A 25,767-nucleotide genomic window follows, 5' to 3' on the forward strand; every position below is an offset into this window, starting at 1 on the left:
CCTCAGTGCTGTCTCTCTGTCTGTTCACACACCCCTCAGTGCTGTCTGTCCGTCTGCTCACACTCCCCACATTGCTGGCTGTATGTCTGTCTGCTCACACTCCGCCCAGTGCTGTTTGTCTGCTCACACAGCCCTCAATGCTGTCTGGCTTTCTGCTCACGTTCCCTCCGTGCTGTCTGTCTCTATGTCTGCTCACACTCCACTCAGTGCTGGCTGTCTGTCTGCTCACACTCTCCTCAGTGCTGGCTGTCTGTCTGCTTACACTCCCCTCAGTGCTGTCTGTCTGATTGCTCACACTCCCCGCAGTGCTGTCTGTCAGCATACAATCCCTTCAGTCCTGTCTGTCCATCTGCTCACACTCAACTCAGTGCTGTCTGCCTGTCTCGTTCCAATCCCCTCAGTGCAGTCTGCCTGTCTGCTCACACTCCCCTCAGTGCTGTCTGTCTGCTCACACTCCCCTGTGCGCTGTCTGTCTGATTGCTCACACTACCCTCAGTGCTTCTGTCTGTCTTTCGGTTCACGTTCCCCATTGTGCTGTCTGTCTCTCTGCATACAATCCCTACAGTGCTGTCCGTCTATCTGTCTGCTCACAGTCCGCTCACCGATCTCTGTCTGTCTGCTCACACTCCCCTCAGTGCTGTCTGTCTGTCTGCTCACACTCCCCTCAGCGCTGTCTGTCTGTCTGCTCACACACCCCTCAGTGCTGTCTGTCTGTCTGTCTGTTCACGCCCCCCTCAGTGCTGTCTGTGTGCATACAATCCCTCCAGTGCTGCCAGTCTGTTTGCTACGCTCCCCTCAGTGCTGTCTGTCTGTCTGCTCACACTCCCCTCAGTGCTGTCTGTCTGTCTGTCTGTTCACACTCCCCTCAGTGCTGTCTGTCTCTCTGCATACAGTCCCTTCAGTGCTGTCTGTCTGTCTGCTCACACTCCCCTCAGCGCTATCTGTCTGTCTGCTCACACTCCCCTCAATCCTGTCTGCCTGTCTGCTTACTATCGCCTCAGTGCTGTCTGTCTGTCTGCTCACACTCCCCTCAATGCCGTCTGTCTGTCTGCTCACACTCCCCTCAGCACTGTCTGTCTGCTCACACTCCCCTCAGCACTCTCTGTCTATCTGCTCACACTCCCCTCATTGCTGGCTGTATGTCTGTCTGCTCACACTCCCCTCAGTGCTGTCTGTCTGATTGCTCACACTACCCTCAGTGCTTCTGTCTGTCTGCTCACACTCCCCTCAGCACTGTCTGTCTGTCTGCTCACACTCTCCTCAGTGCTGGCTGTCTGTCTGCTTACACTCCCTTCAGTGCTGTCTGTCTGATTGCTCACACTCCCCTCAGCGCTTCTGTCTGTCTGCTCACACTCCTCCCAGCACTGTTTGTCTGGCTGCATACAATCCCTACAGTGCTGCTTGTCTGTCAGCTCACACTCCCCTCAGTGCTGTCTGTCTGTCTGCTCACACTCCCCTCAGCGCTGTCTGTCTGTCTGCTCACACACCCCTCAGTGCTGTCTGTCTGTCTGTCTGTTCACGCCCCCCTCAGTGCTGTCTGTGTGCATACAATCCCTCCAGTGCTGCCAGTCTGTTTGCTACGCTCCCCTCAGTGCTGTCTGTCTGTCTGCATACATTCCCCTCAGCGCTGTCTGTCTGTCTGCTCGCACTCCCCTCAGAGCTGTCTGCCTGTCTGCTTACAATCCCCTCAGTGCTGTCTGTCTGTCTGCTCACACTCCCCTCAGCGCTGTCTGTCTGTCTGCTTGCACTCCCCTCAGTGCTGTCTGCCTGTCTTCTTACAATCCCCTCAGTGCTTTCTGTCTGTCTGTGCACACTCTCCTCAGTGCTGGCTCGCTTTATGCTCAAACTCCCCTCTGCGCTGTCTGTCTGTCTGCTCACACTCCCCTCAGTGCTTCTGTCTGTCTGCTCACACTCCCCTCAGTGCTGTCTGTCTGTCTGCTCACACTCCCCTCAGCGCTTGCTGTCTGTCTGCTAACACTCCCTCTCATTGCTAACTGTCTGTCAGCTCACAGTCCACTCACCCCTCTCTGTCTGTCTGCTCATACTCCCCTCGGCGTCATCTGTCTGTCTGCTCACACTCCCCTCAGTGCTGTCTGTCTGTCTGCTCACACTCTCCTCAGTGCTGTCTGTCTGTCAGCTCACACTCCCCTCAGTGCTGTCTGCCTGTCTGCTCACGCTCCCCTCAGTGCTGTCTGTCTGCATAGAATCCCTTCAGTGCTGTCTGTCTGTCTGCTCACACTCCCCTCAGTGCTGTCTGTCTGTCTGCTCACACTCCCCTCAATGCTTTCTGCGTGTTTGCTTACAATCCGCTCAGTGCAGTCTGTCTGTCTGCTCACACTCCCCTCAGTGCTGTCTGTCTGTCTGTCTGTTCACGCTCCCCTCAGTGCTGTCTGTCTGTCTGTCTGTTCACGCTCCCCTCAGTGCTGTCTGTCTGCATAGAATCCCTTCAGTGCTGTCTGTCTGTCTGCTCACACTCCCCTCAGTGCTGTCTGTCTGTCTGCTCACACTCCCCTCAATGCTGTCTGCGTGTTTGCTTACAATCCGCTCAGTGCAGTCTGTCTGTCTGCTCACACTCTCCTCAGTGCTCTCTGTCTGTCTGCTCACACTCCCCTCAGCGCTATCTGTCTGTCTGCTCACACTCCCCCTGGTGCTGTTTGTCTGTCTGCTCACGCTCCCCTCAGTGCTGTCTGTCTCTCTGCTCCCACTCCCCTCAGTGCTGTCTGTTAGTCTGTCTGTTCACACGCCCCTCAGTGCTGTCTCACTGCCTGCATAAAATCCTTCAGTGCTGTCTGTCTGCTCACACTCCCCTCAGTGCTGTCTGTCTGTCTGCTAACACTCACCTCAGTGCTGTCTGTCTGTCTGCTCACAGTCCCCTCAGTGCTGTCTACCTTTCTGCTTACAATCCCCTCAATGCTGTCTGTCTGTCTGCTCACACACCCCTCAGTGCTGTCTGTCTGTCTGTCTGCTCACCCTCCCCTCAGCGCTGTCTGTCCGCTCACACTCCCCTCAGTGCTGTCTGCCTTTCTGCTTACAATCTCCTCAGTGCAGTCTGTCTGTCTGCTCACACTCCCCTCAGTGCTGGCTGGCTTTCTACTCACACTCCCCTCAGTGCTGTCTGTCTGTCTGTTCACACTCCCCTCAGTGCTGTCTGTCTGTCTGCTCACACTTCCCTCAGTGCTGTTTGTCTGCTCGCACTCCCCTCAATGCTCTCTGGCTCTCTGCTCACGTTCCCTCTGTGCTGTCTGTCTCTATGTCTGCTCACATTACCCTCAGTGCTGGCTGTCTGTCTGCTCACACTCTCCTCAGTGCTGGCTGTCTGTCTGCTTACACTCCCCTCACTGCTGTCTGTCTGATTGCTCACACTCCCTTCAGCGCTTCTGTCTGTCTGCTCTCACTCCTCCCAGCAATGTCTGTCTGTCTGCATACAATCCCTTCAGTGCTGTCTGTGTGTCTGCTCACACCCCCCTCAGTGCTGTCTGTCTGTCTGCTCACATTCCCCTCAGTGCTGTCTGTCTGGTCACACTCCCCTCAGTGCTTTTGTCTGTCTGCTCACACTCCCCTCAGCATTGTCTGTCTGTCTTCTCACACTCCCCTCTGTGCTGTCTGCCTGTCTCATCACGCCCCCCTCAGTGCTGTCTGTCTGTCTGTCTGTTCACGCTCCACGCAGTGCTGTCTGTCTGCATACAATCCCTTCAGTCCTGTCTGTCCATCTGCTCACACTCACCTCAGTGCTGTCTGCCTGTCTGGTTACAATCCCCTCAGTGCAGTCTGTCTGTCTGCTCACACTCTCCTCATTGCTCTCTGTCTGTCTGCTCACACTCCCCTCAGTGCTGTCTGCCTGTCTGCTTACAATCCCCTCACTGATGTCTGCCTGTGTGTTTACAATCCCCTCAGGCTGTCTGTCTGTCTGCTCACACTCCCCTCAGCACTGTCTGTCTGCTCACACTCACCTCAGTGCTCACTGTCTGTCTGCTCACATTCCGCTCAGTGCTGTCTGCCTCTCTACTCACACTACCCTCAGTGCTGGCTTGCTTTCTGCTCATACTCCCCTCAGTGCTGTCTCTCTGTCTGTTCACACACCCCTCAGTGCTGTCTGTCCGTCTGCTCACACTCCCCACATTGCTGGCTGTATGTCTGTCTGCTCACACTCCGCCCAGTGCTGTTTGTCTGCTCACACAGCCCTCAATGCTGTCTGGCTTTCTGCTCACGTTCCCTCCGTGCTGTCTGTCTCTATGTCTGCTCACACTCCACTCAGTGCTGGCTGTCTGTCTGCTCACACTCTCCTCAGTGCTGGCTGTCTGTCTGCTTACACTCCCCTCAGTGCTGTCTGTCTGATTGCTCACACTCCCCGCAGTGCTGTCTGTCAGCATACAATCCCTTCAGTCCTGTCTGTCCATCTGCTCACACTCAACTCAGTGCTGTCTGCCTGTCTCGTTCCAATCCCCTCAGTGCAGTCTGTCTGTCTGCTCACACTCTCCTCATTGCTCCCTGTCTGTCTGCTCACACTCCCCTCAGTGCTGTCTGTCTGTCTGCTCACACTCACCTCAGTTCTGGCTGGCTTTCTGCTCACACTTCCCTTAGCGCTGTCGGTCTCTCTGCTCACATTCCCCTCAGTGCTGTCTGTCTGTCTGCTCACACTCCCCTCAGCACTCTCTGTCTGTCTGCTCGCACTCCCCTCTTGCTGTCTGTATGTCTGTCTGCTCACAATCCCCTCATTGCTGGCTGTTTGTCTTTCTGCTCACAGTCCCCTCAGTGCTGCCTGTCTGTCTGCTCACACTCCCCTCAGTGCTGTCTGCCTGTCTGCTCACACTCCCCTCAGTACTGTCTGCCTGTCTGCTCACACTCCCCTCAGTGCTGTCTGTCTGCTCACACTCCCCTCTGCGCTGTCTGTCTGATTGCTCACACTACCCTCAGTGCTTCTGTCTGTCTTTCGGTTCACGTTTCCCTTTGTGCTGTCTGTCTCTCTGCATACAATCCCTACAGTGCTGTCCGTCTATCTGTCTGCTCACAGTCCGCTCACCGATCTCTGTCTGTCTGCTCACATTCCGCTCGGCGCCATCTGTATGTCTGCTCACACTCCCCTCAGTGCTGTCTGTCTGTCTGCTCACACTCCCCTCAGTGCTGTCTGTTTGTCTGTCTATTCACGCCCCCCTCAATGCTGTCTGTGTGCATACAATCCCTCCAGTGCTGCCAGTCTGTTTGCTACGCTCCCCTCAGCGCTGTCTGTCTGTCTGCTCGCACTCCCCTCAGTGCTGTCTGCCTGTCTTCTTACAATCCCCTCAGTGCTTTCTGTCTGTCTGCTCACACTCTCCTCAGTGCTGGCTCGCTTTATGCTCAAACTCCCCTCTGCACTGTCTGTCTGTCTGCTCACACTCCCCTCAGCGCTATCTGTCTGTCTGCTCACATTCCCCTCAGATCTCTCTGTCTGTCTGGTCACACTCCCCTCAGCGCTGTCTATCTGTCTGCTCACACTCCCCCTCATTGCTGGCTGTATGTCTGTCTGCTCACACTCCCCTCAGTGCTGTCTGTCTGATTGCTCACACTCCCCTCAGTGCTTCTGTCTGTCTGCTCACGCTCCCCTCAGTGCTGTCTGTCTGTCTGCTAACACTCCCCCTCATTGCTAACTGTCTGTCTGCTCACAGTCCACTCACCCCTCTCTGTCTGTCTGCTCATACTCCCCTCGGCGTCATCTGTCTGTCTGCTCACACTCCCCTCAGTGCTGTCTGTCTGTCTGCTCACACTCCCCTCAGCACTCTCTGTCTGTCTGCTCACACTCCCCTCTTGCTGTCTGTATGTCTGTCTGCTCACAGTCCCCTCATTGCTGGCTGTTTGTCTTTCTGCTCACAGTCCCCTCAGTGCTGCCTGTCTGTCTGCTCACACTCCCCTCAATGCTGTCTGCCTGTCTGCTCACAGTCCCCTCAGTGCTGTCTGCTTGTCTGCTCACACTCCCCTCAGTGCTGTCTGTCTGCTCACACTCCCCTGTGCGCTGTCTGTCTGATTGCTCACACTACCCTCAGTGCTTCTGTCTGTCTTTCGGTTCACGTTCCCCTTTGTGCTGTCTGTCTCTCTGCATACAATCCCTACAGTGCTGTCCGTCTATCTGTCTGCTCACAGTCCGCTCACCGATCTCTGTCTGTCTGCTCACATTCCGCTCGGCGCCGTCTGTATGTCTACTCACACTCCCCTCAGCGCTGTCTGTCTGTCTGCTCACACTCCCCTCAGTGCTGTCTGTCTGTCTGTCTGTTCACGCCCCCCTCTGTGCTGTCTGTGTGCATACAATCCCTCCAGTGCTGCCAGTCTGTTTGCTACGATCCCCTCAGTGCTGTCTGTCTGTTTGCTCACACTCCCCTCAGTGCTGGCTGTCTGTCTGCTCACACTCCCCTCAGTGCTAACTGTCTGTCTGCTCACAGTCCGCACACCGCTCTCTGTCTGTCAGCTCACACTCTCCTCAGTGCTGGCTGTATGTCTGTCTGCAAACAGTCCCCTCATTGCTGGCTGTATGTCTGTCTGCTCACAGTCCCCTCATTGCTGGCTGTATGTCTGTCTGCTCACAGTCCCCTCAGTGCTGGCTGGCTTTCTGCTCACACTCCCCTCAGCTCTGTCTGTCTGTCTGCATACAATCCCTTCAGTGCTGTCTGTCTGTCTACTCACACTCCCCTCAGTGCTGGCTGTCTGTCTGCTCACACTCCCCTCAGCACTGTCTGTCTGCTCTCACTCCCCTCATTGCTGGCTGTCTGATTGCTCACACTACCCTCAGTGCTTCTGTCTGTCTGCTCACACTCCCCTCAGCACTGTCTGTCTGTCTTCTCACACTCCCCTCAGTGCTGTCTGTCTGATTGCTCACACTCCCCTCAGCGCTTCTGTCTGTCTGCTCACACTCCTCCCAGCACTGTTTGTCTGGCTGCATACAATCCCTACAGTGCTGCTTGTCTGTCAGCTCACACTCCCCTCAGTGCTGTCTGTCTGTCTGCTCACATTCCCCTCAGCGCTGTCTGTCTGTCTGCTCACACTCCCCTCAGAGCTGTCTGCCTTTCTGCTTACAATCCCCTCAGTGCAGTCTGTCTCTCTGCTCACACTCCCATCAGTGCTGTCTATCTGTCTGCTCACACTCCCCTCAGTGCTGTCTGTCTGTCTGCTCACACTACCCTCAGTGCTTCTGTCCGTCTGCTCACACTCCCCTCAGCACTGTCTGTCTGTCTGCTCACACTCCCCTCAGTGCTGGCTGTCTGTCTGCTCACACTCCCCTCAATGCTAACTGTCTGTCTGCTCATAGTCCGCTCACCGCACTCTGTCTGTCTGCTCACACTCCCCTCGGTGCCGTCTGTCTGTCTGCTCACACTCCCCTCAGTGCTGTCTATCTGTCTGCTCACACTCCCCTCAGTGCTGTCTGCCTGTCTGCTTACAATCCCCTCAGTTCAGTCTGTCTATCTGCTCACACTCTCCTCAGTGCTCTCTGTCTGCTTACAATCCCCTCAGTGATGTCTGCCTGTATGTTTACAATCCCCTCATGCTGTCTGTCTGTGTGTTCACACTCCCCTCAGCACTGTCTGTCTGCTCACTCTCCCATCAGTGCTGTCTGTCTGTCTGCTCACACTCCCCTCGGTTCTGGCTGGCTTTCTGCTCACACTCCCCTCAGCGCTGTCGTTCTCTCTGCTCACATTCCCCTCAGTGCTCTCTGTCTGTCTGGTCACACTCCCCTCAGCACTGTCTGTCTGTCTGCTCACACTCCGCTCAGCACTCTCTGTCTGTCTGCTCACATTCCCCTCATTGCTGGCTGTATGTCTGTCTGCTCACAGTCCCCTCAGTGCTGGCTGGCTTTCTGCTCACGCTCCCCTCAGCTCTGTCTTTCTGTCTGTCTGCTCACACTCCCCTCAGTGCTGTCTGTCTGTCTGCTCACACTCCCCTCAGTGCTGTCTGTCTGTCTGTCTGTTCACACTCCCCTCAGTGCTGTCTGTCTCTCTGCATACAGTCCCTTCAGTGCTGTCTGTCTGTCTGCTCACACTCCCCTCAGCGCTATCTGTCTGTCTGCTCACACTCCCCTCAATCCTGTCTGCCTGTCTGCTTACTATCGCCTCAGTGCTGTCTGTCTGTCTGCTCACACTCCCCTCAATGCCGTCTGTCTGTCTGCTCACACTCCCCTCAGCACTGTCTGTCTGCTCACACTCCCCTCAGCACTGTCTGTCTGTCTGCTTACACTCCGCTCAGCACTCTCTGTCTATCTGCTCACACTCCCCTCATTGCTGGCTGTATGTCTGTCTGCTCACACTCCCCTCAGTGCTGTCTGTCTGATTGCTCACACTACCCTCAGTGCTTCTGTCTGTCTGCTCACACTCCCCTCAGCACTGTCTGTCTGTCTGCTCACACTCTCCTCAGTGCTGGCTGTCTGTCTGCTTACACTCCCCTCAGTGCTGTCTGTCTGATTGCTCACACTCCCCTCAGCGCTTCTGTCTGTCTGCTCACACTCCTCCCAGCACTGTTTGTCTGGCTGCATACAATCCGTACAGTGCTGCTTGTCTGTCAGCTCACACTCCCCTCAGTGCTGTCTGTCTGTCTGCTCACACTCCCCTCAGCGCTGTCTGTCTGTCTGCTCACACTCCCCTCAGAGCTGTCTGCCTGTCTGCTTACAATCCCCTCAGTGCTGTCTGTCTGTCTGCTCACTCTCCCCTCAGCACTGTCTGTCTGCTCACACTCCCCTCAGCACTGTCTGTCTGTCTGCTTACACTCCGCTCAGCACTCTTTGTCTATCTGCTCACACTCCCCTCATTGCTGGCTGTATGTCTGTCTGCTCACAGTCCCCTCAGTGCTGGCTAGCTTTCTGCTCACACTCCCCTCAGCTCTGTCTGTCTGTCTGCTCACACTCCCCTCAGTGCTGTCTGTCTGTCTGCTCACACTCCCCTCAGTGCTGTCTGTCTGTCTGCTCACACTCCCCTCAGCGCTGTCTGTCTGTCTGCTCACACTCCCCTCAATCCTGTCTGCCTGTCTGCTTACAATCGCCTCAGTGCTGTCTGTCTGTCTGCTCACACTCCCCTCAATGCTGTCTGTCTGTCTGCTCACACTCCCCTCAGTGCTGTCTGTCTGTCTGCTTACAATCCCCTCAGTGCTGTCTGCCTGTCTGCTTACAATCCCCTCAGTGCTGTCTGTCTGTCTGCTCACACTCCCCTCAGCACTGTCTGTCTGCTCACACTCCCCTCACTCCTGGCTGGCTTTCTGCTTGCATGCTCTTCTTCAGTTTTGTGAGCTGGTAGAGAGCTGCTCCCTTCTAAAATTTTGAGCCCTCATTGATCATACTTTAACTGCTTCACAACAGCCAGATGGTTTAACAGTATTGCAGAATAAGGAATGGGATGTATCTGGCCACAATTTAATGTCCCATTTGAAAGCTAGCAGTCTTAAGGATGCAACACTCCCTCAGTACTGCACTGAAGTGTCAGCCTGGACCATGTGTTCGAGTCCCTGGAGTGGGATTTTGTAGGAGCTGCCTGAGGCAGTCAGATATACAATTGGCCACACAGTGCAAATGACATTTATTGACCTCACAAGAGTGACCAAGTTACATGAAGGCACAATCACAACCCAAAAGAATGGTAGACACATGAATCACCTCCATGCCAACTACGCTCACAATCAGGCTGCACAAGATCCCTGTGATCATGTATAAATGGGCAGCCACTAGCTGGTGTCTCCCAAGCCCATAATGTGCATCCCATTCACAGTGGCTAACAATTGCTTATTGTTAACGACAAGCCAGGGAAATTTTATCAACAAGATGGTGAGTGTTCAGCAGAGCTATCTTGACACATCTAGATTGGCAACTGCTGACCCACCCCTTACTATGTTATGGCATCTTGTCTTCCTGACCACCAGGCCTGATGGACCCACTTGGGAAGAGATAATTAGCAAGTACACAGAATGTCTCTGGATCAAGTGTAAAATACATGTTAGCAGAAGGAGTCAAAATGGTTCATTGGAGAGTTGGAAAACAACCACACTCAACTGAGAAGCCACAAGACCCTCATCTCAGAGGCTCCATTTTCAAGTGATCAATGATACAAGACCATCGTTCTCAAGCAGTGGAGACTGTTTCCACGCATGGGGTGCAGCTGGTTAATAAGTAGGGCAAGTCCACTAACTGCACTTGTAGCACCATGAAGGAAGCGTGCAAGGCCAAGATGAATATCTGCAGCATGCAACAGCCCATGAAAAACCTACAGCTACAAGGTATCAGGGTATAGTTCAGGCTTCTGGAAAGGCAGCTACAACTTCTTCCACAGATATGAGTCAGCCTTAGAAGCATTTTCCATTGCCTCCAGAACTTCAGTGGAATACTAGATCTGACTTTTAGCTCACCTGAACTCTAAATGAGCCCATGCTCAGCATCATTGGGCTTCGAAGTATGATAACAGATGTTGTTGCCTCTTGGGTTGAGGTCACTGAGGTGCCAGGCTTCCAGCCCCCTCTAGTGGCAGCACAAAATGGAGCTCAGCCCAAGGCTTGGTATTCAATGTGAAGCAGTGAGAAGCAGGTCCTTCAAGGACAATAGCAGCATTGGATCAACATCACCTCAGACCTTGAGAGGCTCCACCTGAAAAGTCTCGGTCACCCACCTCTCATCATTCTGGTGCACATGGAGCGCAATGTAGAAGTAAAAGTTTTGAGTTTACTATGTTCAAGGTGCTAAATGGATGTGGATGCCATTTGGAGTCGACAGCCATGACAATCAGAGATATCCTTGGTCTGCAGTGGAACATGGATACTCTGGCTCATCATTGTTGACTGAAACAATGTGAAAATGGTGGTAAGGTGTCAGGAGGATCTAAGAATAAATCTATCCTTCTGCCCTCCTGGCATCACACTCTACTTAATTGTTATCAGAATAGAATCTCATCCATGAAACACTGGAGGCCATCTTTATGCAGTAGTGTACAGCTACTGTATTGTGTTGAGAAATGTCACTTGAGGCTACCTGGAGAGAAGCAGCAGCAAAACATGCAATGCAGTGGTCACTTTACGAGCCACAGATAATGTTGGGCCCCTTGCTGATGTAGCAGCCATTTAATTCCCCAGTAATCTTTAAGGGGAAGAACATATTGACAGGTTGACAGGATATCTACTGATGTGATTTATGGTATGTCTCACTCTCACTGCATCAAACCCCCGAATCCTTGTCATCCTTCACTTCAAAAAAGGAAAAATACGATTTGTTGTTGAGATATTTGCAAAGGTTAATGATCTTTTGATTTTCTTGATATAATTCCCAAGAGAACAGGAAAATCAAAGAGATTAATTGTTTTACCAATATTTGAGTAAGCTGCAGGTTAGAAGAGAGTTCTCTGACATCTATGGTCTCCACTCGGCCAAGATGTCCCTGGGTCATCTTCATGCTCTCTCTAAAGCTATTTATATAGTGACATTGTATCCTAGAAAGTGGAAGGTGGTATGGAGGTAGAAACTGAGCACAATGGCAGAAATTCAAAGAATACACCCACCAATAATTATAAGTAGGTTCTGGCTGAGCAGCCAAGTTGACTGATGGGTTCCTGGGAGGAAACTAAAGGCAGATAATTTTTTTGAGATAGGAACATAATGGAACAGCTCAGTGCCCTGTGTTTAACATACTGCCACAAAACTGACAAGAAAATGTATGCTGGTAGTTTTAATGAGAAAACTCAAAGCTACCGTATTTTTTTTAACTTTGTTGCTGGGAAGATGGACTCCAGTAGCCTTTTCCTGCCTTGTACAGTGTCACCTATAGCAACCACTCAATGATCAAGCCAGGAAAAGTTGTGGTCATGTGATCTCCCTTGAGTAGGGAGATGCAGCTTAGCATGCTGGGCGCTCCTCGGAAATTTCCAGACAAGCTGATGGAGCAACCATTATGGCTGGAAGGGAGAAGTATTCAAAACCTTTTTACACTGCTGCTGTTTGGATTTTCTCTCAATCTTTCTCTCTGAAAATTCTTCCCAGTCTGGAAGAATCTTCACATGGGACCTTCAATAATGAATAAAGAATATTAATTGTAATGTAAAGCTGCAATATCAATTTTACATTTTTCCATAGCTCCCGAAATATTTCATCCCTTTGTAAATGGACGTGGTGGCTATCTCTTTGCTGTGGACTGGTGGTCTCTTGGAATCACGGCCTATGAGCTCCTCAAAGGACAGGTACAGAGAACTGTCCATTACTCTTATTCAGTGCACACATACACACTACATCTAACACAATCTATCACTGAGTCTAAGGACCTGGGTACTTTATCATTTTTCATTCCTTGCCAATTTTCATCCCTTCCCTCCCCATCGCCTTGTTACCTTGCTGAGTAAAGCTGCCAATTGCTCTTTGGTACCATTATTCATGTATGACTGGGGCAACGAGTATTGTCAGGTTATTTGGGCTTCATAGCTTGTATCTAGCTAACATTATCTAGCAGAATGCCAACCAAGGATTGGACCTGAGACCGGATACGTCTTGGTTTCAGTTGCCCCATCCCCCCCAACCTAACACCCCATGCCCCCCACAACTGCATAAGCCCACTCATCCGTGGCAGAATCCTGAAGATGCAGAAATAGAGATCCTCTATGAAATCTTTTCACCCTAAAATTTGTGACCTGTGTGAGGGCCCGGACTCATGACGTTAGCAGCATCTCAGTACCTTGTCCAAACAGGCAAAACAGTGAGTCGGTCGATTTTCTGAAGCCGGGAAAGGGATTGGATAAACAGTCAAAGATGATCCAATCATCAGCCAGTATTCACAAACACTCTCTGGCATAGGTCACTGGATAGCATGGGATGATAAGACCTATTGTCGGCCCCCTCCCCATCCTCCACCACAGTTGAGATTAGTTAATAGCACAGATCTGGGATCAAATCTAGGGTTGTCCAATTTTTATAGTCTAATCCCATAACTGTTAGTGCATTACCTACTGAGCCACCACAAAGACCCTCACTGCCATTTTATCTAAATTCAGAACATTCTAACAGATTCCTCCATCAGAAATATTTCCTTTTATCCTTCTCAGGTCTTTTTGGCTATAAATTGAAATTAAAAGACATACATTCAAAATATAATGAAATAATTATATTGACTAAGTCATGATGTTGCTGTTTAGACAATGAAAGCAAACTTTTGCTAAGTAGCTGACCCTGAGATTCGTTGCTATATATACAGTCAATGTTTATATCTTTTCACAGAGACCATATGAAATCCGTTCCAGCACTTCAGTTAATGAAGCCCTTCACATATTCAACTCTGTCACCATTAACTATCCCTCGAGCTGGTCCAGTGGATTGGTGTCACTGCTTCGGAAGGTAAGGAGAAATTCAGCAACAAATGTCAGGTTGCCAACTCTAATTGGACACATTGCAATGAGTTCCAACACCTCACCTCACCACCATGCTTCCCTCCCCCTGACACAAGTGCCATTGGACCATCCTTGTGGCTTGCCACCTTGCCATGCCAATTGGAAAGTGCACAGAATCTTTGTTACCTGATTGGATGGTTCTTCACTGTCAGTCAAACAGCCATTTTACCCATCAATATTTTTACAACTAACAACCAAAAGTCTTCAAAGAAAATGAAAAAAAGATACAAAACATTTTAATGATTTTCCACAGTTTCTCATAGCAATGTCTGTGAGATTAATTCCTGGAGGCACCTTCTTTATTCTTTCATAGGATGTGGGCATCACTGGCAATACCAGCATTTTTTGCCCATCCCTAATTGCCCTTGAACTGTGTGGCTTGCTAGGCTATTTCAGAGAACATTTAAGAGTCAGCCACATTGTTGTGGATCTGGAGTCACATGTAGGTCAGAACAGGTAATGATGGCAGATTTCCTTCCCTAAAGGGCATTAGTGAACCAGATGGGTTTTTTTTAAACAAAAAAAATGATAGCTTCGTGGTCATCATTACATCTGGATTTATTAATTGAGTTCAAATGCCTTGGTGGGATTTGAATACATGACCCCAGAGAATTAGCCTGAGCTTCTGACTTACTATTCCAGTGACATTACCACTAAGCCATCATCTCCTCACTCTTTGAGTCTTGGTAAGTCAAATGATATTCATACATTTGGAAAAACTCAGAGGTCTGGTTGAGGGAAGGCTGCTGGCCGCTATGGTGGGAGGGATAGATAACCACCATGATTAAGGTCTCCCATGTTTAGCTTAACAGCAATTCAATAGTCCATCATTCTGATACTTTTAGGGTTTTCCTCTGTGATCTTTTCCTCTTGCCTTTGAATAGCTGCCTTTGAACAAATAAAAAGCAAGTAATCTCAAAATCATAACATACGTTGAATTACGTAGAATTTAGTCAAATTAAACTTGAAATAATATGGAGGGAACGAATATGGGAAAGTGATTTGGGGGGAAAAGTGGAAGAAAAGTTGAGTGTGAAGAAGATGATTTTTTTTTTGTTTATTGGCAATGTTGTCCTCTCCCCCTGCTCACTTCAAATGGTGTCATGTAATATTTAACATCTAACTAAACAGGAAGGCTATGGGGTATGAGAGTTATGCCTTTGTTTGTTAGTTTTCCTGTTGAATTTGATTACACAAAAAATAGTGGACTAAGTTTTGTGGTCAGCAGCAAACACATGTTCGACTTGCATGGATATTTAAATGGGCTTTTACACTGGAAGTTGCTGATAACCAAACATTCAAACAGTGCAGTGTCCAACGTATAAATTGGACAGCCACTTTCAGCAACCCCACATGAGCAGTTAAATTTGTGAATCAGGAGGTTGTTGTCTGGGATGCCCACTGCTTCATTGAGAGACTCATCATTCAAGTTTATTGAATGACATGAAGTTGTTGTTATTAACTGACATATGCTCACTAACTCATCAGAAAAAGTTAGAACCTGTCCATACCAGTGTACGTACCTTTTTAATAATGTGGTAACTCTTAATTATTAACAAACAACCTCTCTGGCACTGAAAATTAATTTTAATAAGTGTGGAGTTTCATTCCTTCAGCTTTTAATCATGTAAATGTTAAAAAATTGAATTTTTTTAAACCATTTGTTTCAGTCTCTTTTATATCTCTCTCTTAATCTATTTTTAAAATTTTCCTTTATTTTTCTTTCCGAAACTGATTTGATATTGAATTCAATATACTAGCTTACATCTGGTTTAGACATGGTGCTGCTCATTAACAATGATTTAATTTTGATTGGTTAAGCAAATACACAGTTGCTTGCTCTGTTCACACAGGCCCCAGATACCCTGCTCCTGTATACTTGCACTCTTTGCTCTTCTAGGTGGTATCATGATCTCACAGGATCTCACCAAGTTTCCTTAGGCAGCCCCTTCCAAAGCCACAACCACTACCATCTAGAAGGACAAGGGCAACAAACACATGGGGGAGAATTTTCTCCCTGTCGGGCGGGCCAGCCGGGAGTGTGCGCAGGTGGGCACGGACCCAAATGCCACCCGCGATCGGCTGCGCACCACCATTTTACATGGGCGATCCAATTAAGGCAACTCCCAGAGTTGCCTCAGGGAGATTAATTTCATTATCAAAAATTGAAAAAAAGAATAAATAAAATTATTCAGAGATGTCCCCACACATTGTCACATGAGCTGGGACATGTTTATGAATTTTCTTGAAACATTTTATTGAATTAATAAACCCTTCATGAAACTTCATCCCGCCTGCGGTTGAGGTTCCAAGAAAAATGCAAAGGCCATCTGTGCTCTTCGCCTGCCCACCAACCTTAAGCACTGACAATTACTCCAATTAGGATATTAACGGCCTTCTCAGGCCTCTGACAGTTTGATGGGTGCGCAGCCGAATCTGGTGCCGCACATAATTTTACAGGTCGGCGTGCGGGGCCCACCTCCGCATGCCAAACAGAAGATTCTGGCCATGGGAACACCACTACCTCGAAGTTCTCCAAGCCACTCACCATCCTGACTTGGAAATATATCACCGTTTTTTTTATTGTCACTGAGTCAAAATCCTGGAACTCCCTCCCTAACAGCACTGTGGCTGTATCTACACCGCAATGACTGCAAGGGTTCAAGAAGGGAGCTCGCCACCACCTTCTCAAGGACAACTTGGGACAGGCAATAAATGCTGGCCCAGCCAGTGATGCCCACATCTGATGAATGAATAAAAAAAATGATCATTATGCATTTTTCGAATGGGCCAATGACTTTGTTGCACAGTGAACCAAAAGAAAGCACCTTGTCAAATCTCCCAGAAGCATCAATGTGGCTTATTGGATGCATGGAGAGTCAATACATACCAGTGTATTAGATAGATTATAGAAATCCAATACAAAGCCTTTTGTTTTGAATGAATTCGATGTGTGTGAATCTGACGTGAAGCTCCTAGCATTGCATAAATCTGTTTTGATGGATTGTCCCCCCTCCTTTTAATCATTTTTATTCATTCTTTACAGTTGCTTAGGGTTAGCTCAACCCAGCGCCTCTCCAGCCTGGCTGATATGCAAGGCTCTCCTTACCTCGCAGACATCAACTGGGATGCTGTCCTGGAGAAGAAGCTCACAGCAGGTTTTATTCCCAATGTAAGTCATCTCTACTTAGACCTTTGCTGGTTGTCTAACCGTGCATGACATACTATTGTGTGAATCACAGCCAGTCATGTCATAGGATCCTTCCATGTTCTTCTCTTCCCATTTGCTGGTTAATGTTTTGAACAATAATCTTTGGAGCTGTCCACTTATGTGGGGTATTCTCAGATATAAAGCCCATCTTCAAGAAAGAACTTGCATTTATATAGCACCTTTCTCTGCCTCTGTACATCACCCAAATGCTTTGGAGCCAATTTTCTGAAGTGCAGTCACTGTTATAATATCAAATCCACAGCAGCCAATTTACACACAGCAAGATCCCACAAACAGTGAAGATATAATGGTCAGTTAATCTGCTTTAGTGATGTTGTTTGAGAGATGAATATTATCCAGGACATTGGGGATGGGGTGGGAGTACCCCCTGCTCCTTTTCGAAATATTAGCCATGGCATAATTTATGTCCACTTGATTGGGTAGATGGAGCCTCAGTTTAATATCTTATCCAAAAGCTGGTATCTCTGATAGTGAGGCATCCCTTCAGCACCGCACTGGAGTGTTAGTCTAAATGTTGTGCTGCAAACTGTGGAGAGAGACTTGAACCCATTGACCTTCAGACATAGAGGCAATAAATCTGTGTGCTCTAAAATGATACCAACTGTTTATTGAGTGTGCTGTACACTCCTGTTTGGAGGGGTGGGGTGGTCATGATGGGGTATGCTGCCTTCCTACCATCCTTCTGTTACCTTTTATGAGTGGCACTCCTTGATGAGTCTTTTGGGACCATAACAGGCAATTTGCCCTTGGCAACCATCACAAGTCAAGTCCTTTGCTTCAAATACCAATCCGTTCAGGCATTTAGCCTCAGTGACTGGATAATAATTAGAATTGGGAATACTGGCTGATTTTTCTCCTCTTCATGCACGTATATTGATACCAACTGCAAACCCCACCCCCAGCCCCATCCTAACTGAGATTATCTAATTCAACGTAAATCAATGATCAAACATTCGACTTTCTGCTCTTTATGGTTCAGTAACAGATGGAAAACTTTCCCGGTGGGACAGAAAATAAAATCAGCTTTAATTGTAATGATTAATAAAAGAATTGCAGTGGAATCACAATCATCCCTTTGGTAGCATATTGGATAATCAAGTTTCTCCCTAATTTTAACCTGACACGGTTGCCAGGTTTTCACTTCTGATTGAGATTCCTCAATCAAGTTCACTGAATGGAGAGATACAACCCACATTTCAAAAAATTAGGTATTATGATAAACTGCTGGGAGCCTGACTCCTTTTGGTGTCTTGTCCAAAAACTCTGTCTCCTACTGGTCTCCTGTCCCAAAACTCTGTCTCCTACTGAACTCCTGTCTCAAAATTCTGTCTCCTACTGGACTCCTGTCCTAAACCTCTGTCTCCTACTGGACTCCTGTCCCAAAGTCTGTTTCCTAGTATTTTCCTGTCCCAAATTCCTGATGTGCTGACTCAAAACAAAATTTCAGCTTTAGGTGGATAATAAATTCTACCGAGCCCCAGACACAACTTAAAATGTTCAATTTTATGTCATGCAAAGATCAATCAAAACTCCCCAATTAAAAATGCAGATAATTGACAGCGTGATTACTGGCAGTGTGGTTAATCCAGACTGTACTGGGCATTCTGTACAATGAAGTGTTTCTGCAAATGGCGAGTGGCCAAAGGCCAAATTTATTAGTTTTAGGATACTTCAAAGATGCAGGGGAATAACTTATCAACGTGGAAGGTGCTGTTTAATAGCAACAAATAGCTGACACACTCCTAAATCACAGCAGAGCACACTGGAGTACACAGTGGGTCAATCCAATACATTCACACATTACCTTCCCCATTCAGACACTGACTGACATTTGCTCTTTTCTATTTCAGATTCTAGAGATTTTATTTAAATACTCCCAAGTTCACATTATTGAAAGATTAATAAATGTCAAGGATAGAATTCAGGAAAAATAATAATAAAGTCATGAGGCTTATTATTAATTTGGAATCACATACTGCTACATATGTGCCACTTACGTTACATAAATCACAGATAAAGTTGCTTGAAAGAGACTTAAAATTCGGTTAATAGTTTTCCCTGAACTCCCTTTGTCATGTTTCACAGGATGTACACTTCCTTCAGTGTAATGTGGATTAATAATTGTTAATTGATAATAATTAATTATTATTATCAATAAAAAATTATGATAATAACAGCCTGTGAGCTACTCAGCTCCTGAAAGCACACCGCCTGGTGGTTTATTTAACCATGTGTAACATGGAATTGTCGCCAAGCTGCTCAGATTGTATTTTGTTCACATGACTGAAATGTGCCTGCACCTTCTCCCCTTTCAGGGTGTCCAAGTTCAACTCATCTGACTGCAGTGCTGTGAGGCGACAGATGGTGCCTAGACAGCAGCATTCCACGTAGATGTGTGGGTGGATCAATTTTCTTCACAAATAAAGGAGGATTTATGCCAATGTCTTCCCCAAGATTAAAGAGGTGGTTCCACTCCTGGTGGGGAGTCTCTCTTGACAGGAGTGTGGTTGAAAGACAGGGCTGTAAGGATATAAGGGGCCAAGTCTGTGACCCTAGTGAGGTGGGAGTTCCCCTTTAAGATATGAGGTAGAATCTCAACAGGGAAGAGAGTACATGAAGGAGTGAGGTTGGTGGACTTACTTTCTTGCATTCACTTCACATAATTGGACTATAGTCAGGTTGACAGGCAGAGCTTTAGAGCAGGGCTGAACAAATGTACCTTTTTTCACTGACTGAGTGCTACTGCAAACAGAAGAATATCCTCAAAGAAAGGAAGACATACTCTCCTCTTGGGAAAGTTCTTTTTCCCCAGTGCTCTCTCTTTTTCTCTCCTATTAAAGAAATGGCTATTGTTGTTAGGGAAAGGGTGTCTCATAGGCTGCTCCGTGAATGTGGACAATGAGTAGGAGCACATTATTCAACTATGGGTGGCATCATAGACAAACCCCACCCGCCCCAAATCCAATTGGCCTGTCAAGCCTTCTCCTAAATTGTAAGGTGTCAGTGTTTAAGGACTTTGCAGGTCTCTTTCTTTCAGAAGTGGGAGGAGGCTTGTGTGGAGCATAAACACTGACATAGTTTGGGCAGTTCAACCTGTTTCCACACTGTATATTCAGTGCAATGCATTATATAGAACAGAACGATCTGTTCCAAACATTTCTAATGTACAGTGAGGGAACATTTGCTTCAAATATAATCAATGCAAACTCACTGACAGCTGGCACAGTGCACCTACATAAAGCTGAGTAAAGGCTGGAATTTTCCATCCCCATTGGAGTCAGGCATCATGGCATGCATGAGTGGACAATACGGCGGAAAGGCCAAGATTTGGTTTTATGCTGTCGTAAAACCAGTTTGCAATTGTCCACTGCACCCATCAATGCTGGGCCACTTTTCCCACCGTCCAATGGTGGGAATTTCATTTTAATACATCTGCATCAGATTATAAACCCTGATCACCGGGATCATCCCCTCCAGTGCCAAATTTACTGCCCTTGTCGATGGGGAAACACACCGGCCCAGAACACGCCTGGACAAGTGAGACGTGCGGAAGTTGGGACTTACCGTTAGGGCCTTGCTCAGATCGCGTACATCCGAGGAGCAGAAGATGCTGGTGCCCGACAGCAACAGGACCCTGAAGGAACACATGCATCACATGCTGGTTGGATTCTAATGGACACGGCTCCACCAAAGCAGCTCATGAAAGGTGGAAGGTCACCGTTGATATCTGGGATCTGCTTCGGGACATCAGTGTCTTGGCCATTGTCTGCTATGGATGATTGATGAGAGGGTGGAAAGGAAGATCTAGGTTTTGACTGGGAGACGAAGGTGTACCGGCAGTGGGGGTGAGGTTGAGAAGGGGGTTGAGGTTGTTGGGGGGGAGGGAGTACGAGGAGAGGAGGGTGTAATGAGGCAACTAAGGAAGTAGATATAAGGAACTATCTATAAGTAGATATATGAGGAAGGTGTAAGGGAAGGAAAACAAAAACAGAATTACCTGGAAAAACTCAGCAGGTCTGGCAGCATCGGCAGAACTGTTGAAGGGTCATGAGGACTCGAAACGTCAAATCTTTTCTTCTCTGCCGGTGCTGCCAGGCCTGCTGAGTTTTTCCAGGTAATTCTGTTTTTGTTTTGGATTTCCAGCATCCGCAGATTTTTGTTTTTATCTCTGTGTAAGGGAAGGAGTTCAGAGGGGGAAGGAGTTTGGAAGGGTTAAGGACTTCAGGGGAAGGAAGCAGCTTAGAGGGAGGGGCAGGAGCCCAGGCGGAGGAAGGAGTTTGGAAGGAGGAAGGAGTAAGAATAGAGGAAAGAGTAAGAGAGGGATGCCCAGGTGACTGTGCAAGAGAGGGATCTGTGGAGTCGATGACTGCCTCTTGGGGAGCAAAATTAGGCTGAGCACGGTAGGAGGGGATGGTGAATATGAGAGAGGGCAGAGTGAGTCAGTAGGATGGGAGGGTAAGGGTGTGATGGTAGCAGTAGAAGGGACGACAAGGATGGTTGGTGGGGTATCAGAGGCAGACACGGACCCTGGGGGTGGGAAGGAGCATGTCGGGGAGGTCAATGTGGATTGGGTTAGGATCTTAGGAAGGAAGGGAACATGCATGTTCAGCTAGACATCCCGGAAAGTAAAGAGTTCTGGTTGGTGGGTGACGGTGGAGAGGTGGAAGGTGATGCCAGAGGGGGATTAACAGTGATGGGGAAAGGACATGGGCGACTGGGGGAGGGGAAAGGATGGGGGAACTGAAAGCATTGTTGACAACCACCATGCTTCTAAAATCAAAAGTGAAAGGAGCCTCCTGTTAGGAGGGCATAGTGCTGATTGGGAGTGTGATCAGTGGGTGGGTGGTGATACAGGTCAGCTCAGATGGACAACCAAAAGGGAACCCCTGCAGGCAGCACTAAAAATTATCAGGACTTTGAGATGAGATGGAGGAAGGCTCCGTGTGTTACATACACTTTTTCCTCCAGAATCATTTGTGATCTGGATGCATGCAGCTGAACTGTTAGTGGGGAAAAATGCAGGGGGAGGACTTGCAAAGCCTGTAAATAAAACCGAAAGACACCATCATGCATTATTCAGTGGAAGTGTATATTTTCAGATTATAAAATGACGAAATGTGTTCATCTGTGCAACCACTTGTGATCAGAATTTCTTAACTTTTCTAGGCCTAACACTTCTAGTTTCTGCCCTGACATCCGCAGCAGGGGTGTAGACAGCCTGTGCAATGGTTGGCTCTGTTGCCTCTGATGACTTCAGTGTGAGTCCTCTGGGGAGCTGAGGCCTTGAGGGTCCCGGCTTGCTTTGGCTGTCCTCCTGTGGGCCAGCTGTTCCCTCTGCAGTGACAAAGGACAAGGTTGAGGGGGTCACAGGCAAAGGGGACTCAGAGGAAGCCTCTGAGATTCCTGAGTGGATAACCGAGGGGTGTCCATCTGTCGCTCCTCCTCCCTTCGGGTGCCTGAGGGCCCCGGCATGACCCCTTGAGGGGAAGGAGCGCCTGGAGAGATGTCGAGATACCCCACTTCCCTCTCATGTTGCCACTGCAGGAACTCACCCATAGCTACCGGGATGGAGTGCAGGTCTGCACTCACCTCTGCATTCTGCAGGGCCAGGGTCTCCATGGTGTCCATCATCCTTCCCATGATGACCTCCATACGCACACATGTGGGCACCACATCATCAGAGAGCAGGCAGACGCACTCCTCCAACTTGCATCACACTCTGTTCAGGGCTTTCAACAGCTCAACATGATGTTCTCCTGCTTTCTGCTGGCTCCCCACGAAGAATTGGAAGACCAAATCCAGAGACTAGTCATCTGACAGATGCCGCTTCCCCAGCGGTCCTCCAAGTGCTGGGGCGCTCGGTTGAACCTGCCTCCTCCTGCTGCAGACACATGTCCATGCAGTGACCACCAGATTGTGAACCCAACTCAAGATCTATGTCCCACCAAGGTGTGTGTCTCTGCGTTGGTGGATGGTGTGGGTAAGCACTGTGACTGGTCTTCCAGGCTGCTTATTTCAGCTCTTCACTGGAGGAAGTGTCCTCTCGCTGGAGGTGAGGACATGGATGGAGCTGAGGGACTGGCTGGCTGAGGGTGTCGGTCACTTGGCAGAGCTCCCCGTGAACCAAAGTAGAGATAATTAGTGCAAATCAGCAGAGTGAAAAGCAGGACAGAGAGCACTCACATTTGCATTGAGAGAGGGATGGTGTGGTGCAGAATTCCACACATGCGTGTTCATCACCAACTTCACCGTCGCCACCGGCACGGTCCACATCCTCAACAGTTAGTGCGATGGGTGAGGACCTTAGTGTAGGCCACTCCACCCCTGGTCTGGGACCTCTCCCTGCTGCTGTGAGCCAGCTTCTCCTGCATGAAAACAGACAGAGTGTAAGCAGAACACATGTCTCTGCGTGGAATGTTTGTGTGGGGAGCGGAGCCATGGACAGGATGACAACGTGAGCTCGAGAGGATATGAGCCTATGGAGATGTGAGGGGGTGTGTGAGAGTTAGTGGTGTTATCCCTTGAGATGTGAGATCACTGCGAATGTGTGATGGGTTTGTGAGTGTGTGAGTTGAGAGTGATGAGAAGAGTGACTTACCCTGGCAGCACTGGATGGCTGTCCTCTTTTGCAAAGCATTGGCACTGGCCACCGCCTCCCATGCTGGATTGGTGACCTTGCTTGCTGGTCCTCACCCAGAGCAGGGGTAGAGGATTTCACGATGGGCCTTCACTGCATCCAGTCAGCCTCCGAGGGATGCATCGTTAAATTTGGGGCAGCATGTTTCCTCCCTTTGGCAGCCATCAGTTTGCAGTCGTTTCCTATCCCTTGAAGAGAGGTAGCTCTGTGCAGGGGCGGCCTTTAAATATAGCACCCGTTTACTGAAGGACTGAAGTGACGGTGGGGCAGGGCGAATCAGTGACCTGTGACCCGACGTGTTTCCTGGGAATGCATTATTGATGAGGTAGGAGTGGGACGATGTGGTGTGAAAAGCAACCATAGTGGCCAGCGGGTAAAACATCCCTTTTATCACCCACTACCATACCTATAGCAAATCTGGGATGATTCCACCTGAAGGTTCCATTTTCAATCCTTCATGTGAGCTGATTTGGCCAGCTTCAATTGCTGATGGGATGCCATAGCCAGACTGGGTGCTGTTGAATTAGGAAGAGGAAAATGAGCCAAGATACCTGATACTGCTCACTGTGAAGTGACTCCAAATTGAAAAAGCCTGATTAAGGACTAGATCAAGCTCTGCTGTGATGCCCCAACAGTTGAATTATTTGTAACCATTATTGTCCAGGCTCACAGTTAGTTCAAATGAGAGTTGAACCAATTTCTGACTGGGATGGAAATCGCCTTATATAAAAGATAATATGTAACATTACTGAGAGCCAGCATGGTCGCGGGCTAGTCTTGATCATTTAAACTGGATTGGAAAGGGACTTTTGAGATTTTTCCTCCCCTAATTGATCTGGGATTTTATCTGTTTTATTCATTCACAGCTCTTGGGAATTTCCATGGCTTTCAGGTGAGGCAGGGAGTGTACAGTGTAAATTGTGAAGCAGATGGCATCAGAGTTGTATTGTCCATTATTGTCTGTCTGTTAGGCCAAGTCTCTTTGGGACAAATCCCGGTGCAAGCCAGAGTTTAAGCGGAAGGGTGAAAACTGGGGTAAAATGCAGACATGTTTTATGAGTTTATGAGCTTTATGAGTCCGTTGATCTGCCAGCCAGTGTTTTTTTTTCTGATATATTTATTTTACTTTGTTTGTAGAAAGGACAACTAAACTGTGACCCTACATTTGAACTCGAGGAAATGATTCTGGAGTCTAAGCCCCTTCACAAGAAGAAAAAGCGTCTGGCAAAAAAGTTGAAGGAACACAGAAAAGACAACACGTCACTGGTCAGTAAAAACATTTCCCACCCCACTGGGGTCTAGGGGATTGGTTTGGAAGTGATGAGGAGTGGTGGCTTATGATTTAAGGCTTGTCGTTCTTCGTTGGGTGAGTCACTGATTTCAGTTGCCCATCGTAGGTGGTGGTGATGAGGGAATGGCTCATAAAGAAAGGAGCTAGGAGGGAGCTATTGTTCCTTAAGTATTAGCAACTGATTTCACAACAGGATTGACAAATCTCAAGAGCCAGGTCTTCTGCCACAGTGAATAATGGCTCCACCATAAGACCATTCGGCCCATCGAGTCTGCTCCGCCATTCAATCATGGCTGATAAGTTTTTCAACCCCAAGCTGTTTGTGCCAGAAGGTCCTAGGCTTGATTCTCAATCTCTGCCAACTCAGGTGGAGTATTACAATTGGTAACATTAATCTGCTTGCTGGGGTGGGGTGCTGGGGAGAAGCCAAGGGTAATCATCCAGCAATGTCCTCCTTTGATTGCTTTCCAGTGACCTCTGACTCACAGTATGCAAATCAGGCTTAACCATGATACCTTACTTAACCGAATAGTCTGCTGGTGGGCACTTCTCCTAGCATTATCAAGAATGACCATTTAGATAAGATGCCAGAAAGTGACCAGTGTTGTGGGATCTAATCATATTGCAGCAAGGAATGGGTACCATCAGGAGAGAACAGAAAATAACTGAAGTAAAATGACCAATCAAGAAAATGTTTTTAATGATTTGCCTTTAGAATAGTAAGAACATTTCCAATTATCAAGTAATAGCTTTATAATTAAAATACTAATTGATAGTAATTCCTTGGTTATTCCATATACTTTCATTACAATTCCACATAATTACAAATGAATAACATGTAATTAAGATTAAATGATGGCTGATAGCAAAAGTATTGCTGTGAATGAGTGTTGTAGTTGCCGTGTTATTATTTTATAATCACATCCCTAATGAAAAGATGTTAAACATTAACAAATTCTTTAAAAATACAGCTAATATTAAAAGATCTTAATTTGCGCTGATCTCTGTTTACAACTTATCGTTGATATCTCTCTAAAATTTTATCCATTGATGAATAACAGTCTCTGCTTTGATGGTTTGGTTGATAAATGTATTTTTCAAGTGCGGAATCTGAATCATACAGATTAGGAGGGCCCCAGCTTAGATTCCCACCTGTGTTGAGTGAGCTGAGCTTGGCTGGACTGCTGGTAAGGATGCTGCAATGACCTAGGGCATTCCTGGGTTGGCGGTGGTGAAACCCAAACAGGGC

General features: G+C 48.1%; 1 protein-coding gene across 1 annotated transcript in view; it reads left to right on the top strand.

Annotated features, from left to right (window-relative positions):
- Positions 1-24,529, top strand: part of LOC121281472 (serine/threonine-protein kinase 32A-like) — an 892,779-nt gene extending 868,250 nt beyond the window's left edge. The window contains exons 6-9 of the mRNA XM_041194417.1: positions 12,058-12,161; positions 13,189-13,305; positions 16,405-16,530; positions 24,365-24,529. Coding sequence (XP_041050351.1) covers positions 12,058-12,161; positions 13,189-13,305; positions 16,405-16,530; positions 24,365-24,529 — 512 coding nt within the window. The remainder of the gene's footprint in view (positions 1-12,057; positions 12,162-13,188; positions 13,306-16,404; positions 16,531-24,364) is intronic.
- The last annotated feature ends 1,238 nt before the right edge of the window (positions 24,530-25,767 follow it).

This window comes from Carcharodon carcharias, chromosome 8, assembly GCF_017639515.1.
Source record: "Carcharodon carcharias isolate sCarCar2 chromosome 8, sCarCar2.pri, whole genome shotgun sequence".
In the NCBI taxonomy this organism is placed as follows: domain Eukaryota; kingdom Metazoa; phylum Chordata; class Chondrichthyes; order Lamniformes; family Lamnidae; genus Carcharodon; species Carcharodon carcharias.